This window comes from Streptopelia decaocto, assembly GCF_964273445.1.
Source record: "Streptopelia decaocto genome assembly, chromosome: 14".
Taxonomy (NCBI): Eukaryota; Metazoa; Chordata; class Aves; order Columbiformes; family Columbidae; genus Streptopelia; species Streptopelia decaocto.
The window spans coordinates 6,496,664-6,505,968 of record NC_138669.1 but is presented as its reverse complement, the minus strand read 5'-3'; the positions used below and the strand labels follow the sequence as shown (position 1 = coordinate 6,505,968).

At 59.6% G+C, this 9,305-nt stretch overlaps 1 protein-coding gene across 1 annotated transcript; it reads right to left on the bottom strand.

Moving 5' to 3' along the window:
- Positions 1 to 1,837: 1,837 nt before the first annotated feature.
- On the bottom strand, positions 1,838 to 9,251 carry LIME1 (Lck interacting transmembrane adaptor 1). The gene is made up of 6 exons (XM_082065474.1): positions 9,101 to 9,251; positions 4,879 to 5,025; positions 4,295 to 4,346; positions 4,128 to 4,215; positions 3,527 to 3,951; positions 1,838 to 3,171 (listed from the first exon to the last, which is right to left on the bottom strand). Exons 2-6 carry the CDS (start codon positions 4,986 to 4,988, stop codon positions 2,773 to 2,775), a joined length of 1,074 nt encoding a protein of 357 aa, XP_081921600.1. The 5' UTR covers positions 4,989 to 5,025; positions 9,101 to 9,251; the 3' UTR covers positions 1,838 to 2,772.
- Positions 9,252 to 9,305: the final 54 nt, after the last annotated feature.

Here is a 9,305-nt window from a genome sequence, read left to right as displayed (position 1 = left end):
TGATTCTGTGATTGCGAAGCTGCCTGCTCGGGGGTGCAGAGCTGCAGGGCCATAAGGGGAGCAGGGCCAAATGGGGTGCGACACTGCACAGGGTATGGGACTGTACAGGGGACGGAGCCACATGGGGTGCGGAGCCATTTGGGTGCAGATCCCTGTGCTGCACGCGGCCATAGAGCGTGCAGAGCCATTTGGGGTGCAGAGCCATACAGGGTGTGGATCCCCATAGTCTGCAGCACCGTATAGTGTGCAGAATGGTGTACAGCACTGTACAGCAGCATGCAGCGTGCCATGCAGTGTGCAACACCATGCAGTGTGCAACACCATGCAGCGTGCAATAAATAATGCAGCACTGTGCAGCACCCTGCAGAGCGCAGCACCAGACAGTGTGCGCTGGGCTTCTGCTCGCTCCCCCTTGTAGGAATGGCCCCTTGCAGCACCGTCCTCCATCTGCTCTGTCCCCTCGCAGCACCGTCCCCTCGCAGCGTGACGGGTAGCAGGGCCCCACATGGGCTCCCAGTCGGTGGGGAGGAGCAGGGACCCTGTAGCCTGGGGGCCCCAGCACCTGCTGTTCCAGGGACGAAGAGGGGTGCTCCCAGCCCTACCTGTTCCTCTTGCTCCGACACTGGCCCCAATCTTCCTGGCCGGACCACAAGACTCCAAGTGATGCTCCAGGATGGATCCTTCATTCACCATGCAGTTTCTGAGCCTCCAGCCAGGGCTCTGGGCACATTTTCCATCGCCCCGAGGACTGGGCAGTTTTCTCTCATTTAAATGTGAGTCTGGCTCTGCTGAGCCCTGTGGGCAGCACAGGAATCCCAGGCAAGCGGGCAGCCCTACACACAGCACTTTTCTGCTGCTGTTGGGGCAGATTTGGGAGATGCTTTGGCCACCCCCAGCTCAGTGAGAGCAGAAGTGTCCCTGGCACGGGGGCAGCCTCGTGGTGTGCTGAGCCTGCCTTTCCACACAGAAAGCAGCACAGTGGTATCCACATCCCAACCCCCAGGCAGCGCAGGGTCCATTTTGCCCCAGGAGTGATGCAGCTTTGGTTCCACAATGACACGATGATCCTGCACGAGGCCAGAGCAGCCCCAAAGCAGCTCCACAGGGATTCGGGTGGTGCAGGAGGGATGTGGCCCTGGGATGGGGTGGTAGAGACAGGGAGCAGGGGAAGGATGCGGCTGGAGCAGAGCAAGGGGAGCAGGAGGAGTGTGACAGCACGGGGACCAGCGGCCCCACGACATTGTCTATCGGGGCCCTTATCTGGCAGGGGGATGGGAGCAGTTGCCGGGGCTGCTCCTCTATCTCGAGCGGCTGTGGTTTGGCATCGAGTGTGAGACTGACAAAGCAGCATGAGCGCCTGAGCTGCCTCCCAGCTTTAACATCTTCAGCCTGCAGTGGGTTTTGCTGAGCACCTTGGTTATGTTTTTAATCTCTTTGCCTGCATCAATGGAGAGGCAAAGCTGCCGAAGGAAGGCACGTGGCTTCCTGCCTGCCTGCCGCATGGCGCAGCCAGCTCCGGCGAGCACCAGAGCACCGGGAGGCCGAGCAGCTTCAGCCAGACCCATGGGAAGCGGCTGTGCTGCGCCCCGAGGGGCTGCACTGCAACTGGGGCCACCCTCAGCGCAGCACCCGCATCCCTGTGCCTTCACATCTCACCCCCAGGTGCATCGCCTGGGGGCCACCGAGCACCCCTCGGGGCAGGGATGATGAACTCTTAGTGGGGAGAAGAGGAAAGTCTGAGCCTCCCCAGGGTCCGATGGCTCTGGGTGCACATCCAGCTCTCCCGAGCGTTTTCAGCACCCGTTAAGGCTGCAGCACCCCTGGGAGTGACACAGAGGCGAGCGAGCAGCAAGCGCCGTGCAAACCTACCCAGCTCCGACTCTGTCGCTGCACAGAGCTCCAGGATGAGCCACCCCATTTCAGCAGCTCTTGCTGGTTACACATCCCCAGCTCCGAGGTGCAAAACCATCCACGCAGGCGGGTGCAGCCACTCACAGTTCCGCTGCACCAGAATCGCTCTCCCAGCACTGCTGCCTTGCAGCAGCAGCACCTGCCACCAGAACTGGGGGTTTAGATCCAGTCTAAGATAGAGTTTTGTCCTGACAAGGATAATAATCCCCTCTCAGCCTTTTAATGGTGTTTGGGGGATGGCTGCTCACAGAGGCACCCTTGCATGTGTCCCAAAGGCGGGAGGGGGTGATGGGGGCGGGAGCGGCCTCACACCAAGACACAGGGCTGGTCCCTGGTCCCCATTACCAGGGACATTCAGTGATGGGAGCAAAGCTGTTCAAGGCTTTTGGGGGCTGGATGGGGCCCAGCTCCCCCCAAGGCAGAGACCCTCACTCATGGCATAAACCTGCTGAGAGGGACCTGCCCACAGCCCTGCCACCACCACCCCAAAACAGAACCAGTTCCAACCCCATTCCCATCCCAGTGGCAGTGCCAGCCCTGTCCCTCTGGACTCCTGTGTGGCACCAGCACCCAAAAACTGCCCATCTCAGGGCATCCTGGTGTGAACCTGCTGGCACTGGGGACGGGACAAGGACACTTAAAGAAAAGTAACATAAAATATATACAAAAAGCACTTACAGCGCCACAGCCACCCCAACAGGTGCTGGGCTCATGTGTGCCCGGCCCCAGGGGCTCAACCCCTGGGAAAGCCAGTGGGGTGGGACCACCGCAGGGCACAGACCCCACTCCAGGGGATGCTGTGGTTTGGCGATATAAACTTAAATGGGACCCCCTGGGACACAGACCCCGCTCCAGGGGATGCTATAGGTTGGTGATATAAACCTCCAGCCCATTGGCTGCTGTCCTGGTGGACGCTCGCCGGGACTCCCCCGCCCAAACATCACCCACACTTTCGTACAGGTTCTCGGGGGTGCAGGACTTCCCGGGCTTGTCCCGTTTCGCCGCCTTTTTCCAGTTAACGTCCACGGTCTCATAGTCCGGGTCGGGGCCGCGGCCCTGAGCAGTCCAGGCTCTATCGCTGATGGACTCGTAGCAGGGGTCTGGGGGGGCTGCTGGGGACCAGCACCCACCCGAAGCACCCTCCTCCCGCTGCGGGGGTGGCCACCCAGCCCCCAACTCCCTCGCAGCCCTCGGGGATGACGGCGGGACCTGGGTTTTCTTCTTGGTGGCTTTGCACACTGTCGAGTACATGTCTTCCAGCTGCAAAAGGAGGGTTGGGGTTCAGGGACAATCCTTGCCCACTGTGTGGTATCCCCATGCCCTTTTCCCCCCGGCTTTCCACAGCCCCCAGCAGGGTCTCAGCAGTGGATTTTCCACTGGGGATCCCATTTCTTGTGTGACTTGGTGAGCCTTTCGAAGGGCACAGAGACCAGCACTGTGGGCATCACTTGCCCTTGGGGTCTCAGCTCCATCCTGGCCCCAAAAAGCTCATCTGGAAACGCAACAGCCTGATTTACACTCTGCTCCAAACATGGACATCCTGTGGTCCCCCATTGTCCCATCCAGCGATTGCAGCACCGGTGCCATGCCCATCCCTGCCCCCCAAGAGCCATACCTTTGCCTGGGGGGCATCGCCTGTGCCGCCCCAGCACTGAGGGGCTGCAGGGGCTCCCGCCGCGGCCCCGTCCTGCTCCTCTGCAGGCACCGTCTTCTTCACCTTGTGGACACAGGCGTAATCGGCCGCCCCACGCCCGGCACGTGGACGGGATCCCTGGGTGCCAGTGGGCATGGGGGGCACCGGGGCATCCTCCCCCCCCACCGCCAGGCACTCGTACACGGTGTCAGGCACCAGCTTCCTTGGCGGGGTGAAGAGCAGGTTGGAGTAGGTCTGGTCAGGGGCTGGGGAGGTAACCGGGGACTCGGGGATGGGGATCTGGGGCAGCTCGCGGTGCAGGAGGACGCTGACGCCAGAGCTGTGCAGGGAGCCGGTGGCCGGGGGGGCCGTGGGACAGGGGAAATCCAGGCTGGCCGGCCGCTGGGCTGCGGGGAGACAGGGGGACATGGGGGATGCAGCAAGGACCAGCCCGTGCGGGCACCGTGGCACAGGTGTGCACGCTGGGATGCGCTCGCCGGGTGATGTGGGGACTGCAGGTGCCCGCCAAGGATCACCAGTCCCCACTGGTTCCCCCCACCCCCCCAGCTCAATGGCCACTCACCACCATTCCTCCCCTTCACCCGGTACAGCTCGTGCAGCTTTGTGTCCGACTTGCTGAGCGAGCGCAGTTGCGTCTGCCTGAGCAGGGACTGCGACAGGGGAACGAGCATCCTCAGCATTGCTGCCGGCAGCTCCCCAGCTGATCCTGCCCCCCCAGCAGGCACTTACCTCGTCCACCAGCTTCACCCCATCCGGAGGGACCTTCTTCCTCCTGCCCTTGCTGCAGGGAGAAGTGGAGCTGAGCCAAGCTGGGGAATGGACACCCCAGGACCCTGACCTGGCCAGGATGGGCATCGCCATGTGCCCCTCACCAGAGCAGCAGCACCCCCAAACCCACCACCCTGCTCCTTTGCCAGCCCTGCAGGAGGGTGGGGGGGTCTCGACTGCATTCTGCACCCCCTGAGCTGTGCCAGGCACCACTGGCATCGCCCCAGCATCACCCCTGGCATCCCCATCCTTCCCACAGCTGCCCCTGTGAGGCCATGTCCCTGTCCCCAGCTGGGACCAGCTCCTTTGGGTACAGGAGGATACTGGGGGGGCCCAGGGGCGCAGGGTCAGCCCAGGCAGGGTTGTGTTGGGGCTGCAGCTGGAGGTTCGGGACGAGCAGAGCAGCAGATGCCAGCGGTCCCAGCTCAGGATGGACACAGGCGGGGTCTCCCTGTGCAGTCCCCAATGCCACTGAGCGTCCCCAGCGCCAGGAGGGGAAGCAGAGGGGCGGCGGGCAGCACATACTATGTGCAGGCAGCACATACCGTCTGCAGGCAGTGCACAGGGCACCCAGGTAGACCAGGAGGCCGAGCAGGGCCAGGGCAGCGCCGGCGGGGAGGAGGGGGCTCTGTGCCAGCCCCCCACCCCCAGCCATGGGGGAGATGTGTCCAACACCGCTGTGGGACTGAGCTCTGCGGAGAGAAAACAGGAGTGGGGGTGCAGCGAGGGGCTACTGGGCTCACTATGGCACAAGTTGGTGCTCTGTGGTCCCCAGGGCTTGCTGGGACCCCCACAGCGCAGCCCCTGGGCTGGGGGGCTCTCCGGATGCTCTGGGGGGCATGTGCAGCAGGGTCCCATTTTCTGGCCCTCACTGCCCTCCCCAGGGTCACTGTGACAGCTCTGCAGGTCTGCCCCATAGCAGGTGCTCTGCCATCCACAGGGAGAAATCCCCAGTTTTGGTTCCTTTAGAAAAAAAGCAACAACCTAACAGGACTCACGCTCCCAAGCTGAAACTGAGATGTTGAAAAGAAGATACCCCAGGGGCCCTGAAAACCATCTGGGGACACCCCAAAAGTGCCAGTTTGCTTTCTGGGGACCTCAGGACATTGTCCTGGGCTGTGGGATGGGGGTGGCACTGCTCCCCAGCACTGGCTGTGGGGTGGCCCAGATTGGATGGGCAAACAGATGACTCAGCTTCCCGGAAACAGGGCGAGCTTCAGCCTCACAGCCGTCCCCCCTCCCTCCTCCTCCTCGCGCCCCAGGCTCCACACCCCGCACCAGGACATGGTCCTGCTGAGGGTCTCGCCCTCTCTCCCTCTGAGCCCCATGGGTTTGGCCCCAAACTCTGCGTCATGAGACCTGTGGAACCACTGGGGAGAAAATCCCGGGTGGGAGCGACGGCGATGCCGTCACCGCTGTCCCCATTTGCACGGCGATGTCCCGTGGGCCGAGCCCAGCCCTGCAAACCCCACCACTATAACTTCTGCTCTCACAGGAACCCGGGTCGCTCCCGACAGCATCCCATCACAATCCAGGATCACAACCAAGCACCAGTTCTGCCACCACAACCCTGGTTCTGCAGCCACTTGGTGCTGCGACAAAGAGCAAAAAATGCCTGACTTTTCAACCGCTTTCCTCTGCCTAAAGAAAAGCCGTGCCTTGCCCAAAGCCAGTCCCCTACCTGTGCCTTGTTCAAGGAAAAAGGTCCTTCCCTGCAAACAGCAGCCACAGCAAGGCCAGAGCAAGCGGCGCAGAGGTGCTGGGGAGCCCGACACAGAGAGATGCCGCTCCCAGCCCATCAGCATCCCACGCCTTTCCTGGGGGGCTCTGGTGACGCCCCACCCCATCATCCTTGTACCCGCTCAGCCCTCAGCGTGCTGCAAATCCAGAGCAAAACCCGGCCCCACTTCACCTGCACCAGCGTCAAGACGGCGGCTGCTGCTCCCGGCTCTGTGCACGCCCCGCTCCCCAAAAAGGCTGTGCTACTGGAGATCTGCACCAGCGTCCGGAAAACGTCAGAGACAAAGGGGGACGCAGGCTGGTCCCAGCCTGGGGACAAGCTGAAGAAGCCGCGGTAACCGATGCAGACGGGGCCAGCGGCAGAGTCCTAAGGCAGGACAGGGCTGGCACCGACACCCCGCAGCACCGAGCGCCGCTTACTCACCTGCTCACATCTCTTAGTCCGGGTGACAAAGATGAGCTGAGCTCTGGCGAGGAGCTGCCCTGCCCGGCGGAGCCTCGGGTGCTACAGCAGCCGTGGGGCGAGCGGGCGCTCTGTGCCCATCGGGGCGCCGGGCTCGCTCCCCCGCACCCCAATGCAGTGGCTTTGGCGCATCTTTCCCCAATAACCAGCAAGTCTGTGCCCACTTGTCGCACCTTTTTATCCGAGAACTTCCCACAGCTTTGGAAACTTCCCTGACTGAAGTCTGAACCCCCAGAGAGCAAGTATTTCAACATGGAAAGTGAGACAGAGAGGTTGTGGGGACTAACCGGGCTGGACAGACTGGCTGAGATCAGAGCTGGGAAGGGAAGGCTGTTTCCTCTCCAAAGATGTTTTAATTAGACAACTGCTTTTCTGTCTGCGCACACATTAATTACACAGACTACCTGCAACACGGGCTGTTGCTTTAGCTGGTCCTTGCTGAACTCGTTCAGCTCATTAGCGTGAGGGGATCGTGGGGTGCAGAGGTGGCTGTTTGGGGCAGAACCGAGCAGCTCGGGGTCCGGCAGACTGAGCTCTGATGGGGTGTGACAGCTGCGAGACGGCGTTATGTTGGAATCAAACTGAGCCTTCAGAGCACAGAGGCAGGAGCACACGGGGCAGCTCATCCCACACCGGGTGGATTTTACACCCCTGAATTTTTAAGATTGAAGAATGGAGAGACTTCTCTATTAATATAGAGAAATTCTTCTGACCTACTTTCGTGCAGGGGGTATGGGGCTGCTCCTGGGTTTTTGACGTGGACGAATTCCCGGTGCAGCTCTCTTGGGCTCAGCAGCCCCTGGGAGAAGCTGCTCTGGGGACACGTTGATTCTCTCAGAATTACCAATTTGAGATGAGAACCCAGCACCTGAAGCCACTCGGGCAGGACGGGGCTGTCTGCAAGGGAAAGTGTCCAACAGACCTTCTGACGGGTACACCTGCATTTCCTGCCAATAAAGTCATCTATCTGCTGGCCATGGGTTCTTCTCTGGGGCAGGAGACTTGGCAGACGGCATTTTGTAACGTGCCGCCCCACAAACCAAGGCGGCTTTGAAGACGAGAGCGTGTGACACCCACAGCCCCAGGAGGGGACGACTCCCCGTCGCGACACCAGCACGGGCGTGACAAACACAACGCGCTTGTGACTCCTACAGAAGGCACAAGTTTTCTCAGCTGGGTTTGATGAGAGCAAGATTAAATCCAGTGTAAAATGGAGCGCTGCTGCCAGCGCCTGGGCCCTGATTAATCTACCCAGATAAAACCACACACAGAGAAGAGCCTGTGAAACTACTAAAAATGTATTTGCAAGCTGATTTCCACCAGCGACTGTGAGCACGGCTGCAGCAAACACAGCTCGGGTACCCTGGGGAGTTGCACCAAAAGAAGCCCCAAGAAGCAGAAGTGGAGCTTTTTTTCTTTTCAAAGTGATGAAAAGCGAAAACCCCATAACAGTCAGTTAACAGCACCGAACCTGCCCCACACCATGGGATGCAATTAGTACATTTTAAGACTATTTCAAACATGGAGCAGGCACAAGATCTCACCCACTTGACTCACATTTCTACAGCAGGAGAGGCAGATTTCATCGCCAAACTCCTCGGGAGGTGTTTTGTTTAGGAAGGAGCAACTATATTTCTGAACACCAGACCCAAACGTCACAAAAGTTGGACACACGCTTCTAGTGGCGGTCCTGATGGCCACTCGTATGCTGGACTGGTTTCTGAGAAAATATAATTTTAAAGCCTTAAGGCAATGGACCCGCCTGTTCACACCGTGTGGCTTTGGCCGAGGCTGAAATCGTTTCAGCATTTTTTATTCTTCCCGCCCTTCCGTGATAGCTGGAAATGCACTCGCTGGGGCAGAGAAATGCCCTTGTCAGCTAAAAGAGCTTTTCAGCAGAGCCCACCGGCAGCAGGACAGCGGCCCAGCAGGACCCCGGGCAGCCAGGTTCCAAAATCCAGGAGGGGGGATTAAGAAAATGCAGGTTTTCTCCACAATCGCCTGCCTACCATAGTGGGTTTCTCGCCACAAATTCAGCACTTCTACATCATTTCAGGTTTACCGAAGACAGTGTTTCAACAGCCACGCTCTCTCAAGCCTCCTCACCTGCAGCCAGGAGTGCTGCAGTTCCGCAAGGGCTGTTCCACATGCAAACAAAAAAAATCTACTCCCCCTCCCACAAGACAACTGGAAATCTTTCTGTTGAAAAACCAATGCTCTGCACCTCCGAACTCGGCAATTCATTCACCAGGAAAGTAACCGGTTCCCACTCAGCCTCTAGGTTCAAGCCACGGGTCCCCAGCAGCATTGCCAGGATCAAGCACCTTTTCTTCCTTCTTCAGGCCAGATGCCTCCAGAGCCACAAAGCATTAAACGGCACAAATCTGGCAGCCAACAACATTTAACGCGGCCGATGCTTCCCCACGGCAGCGCAGGAATCCTGCCCGCACAGCCGCAGCAGCATTCCCAACAATGCTGCCCTTTCTATATAGATCCAGGGGTTTAAAGTATTTTTTCATCCCCTGGTTTAGTTGCAGACACTCAAGTTTGCCACCACCACTTACTTTGCAGAAGCTCAAAAGGTGATGAGTACGAAGAAGCGGAATCCGGTCATGTCTCTTCCTTGCCAGCCAACCTGGAGAATTCCGTTGCCTTTACCCGCAGAGCGACTCCTCATCAGGAGTTCCCGAACATTTCAAACATCCCGATCCGAGCTCTCCCGCTCCTCTTCAGCAGAGGGCTGAGCAGCCGCCGCGCAGCGCACACCGC

Excerpts from the sequence above, each read along its gene's own strand:
- LIME1 (XM_082065474.1), bottom strand. The coding sequence starts at position 4,988 with ATGGCTGGGGGTGGGGGGCTGGCACAGAGCCCCCTCCTCCCCGCCGGC. Across the intron at positions 4,347-4,878 it reads CTGTGCACTGCCTGCAGACG|CAAGGGCAGGAGGAAGAAGG; the intron begins GTATGTGCTGCC and ends TTCTCCCTGCAG. Across the intron at positions 4,216-4,294 it reads GGGTGAAGCTGGTGGACGAG|TCCCTGCTCAGGCAGACGCA; the intron begins GTAAGTGCCTGC and ends CCCCTGTCGCAG.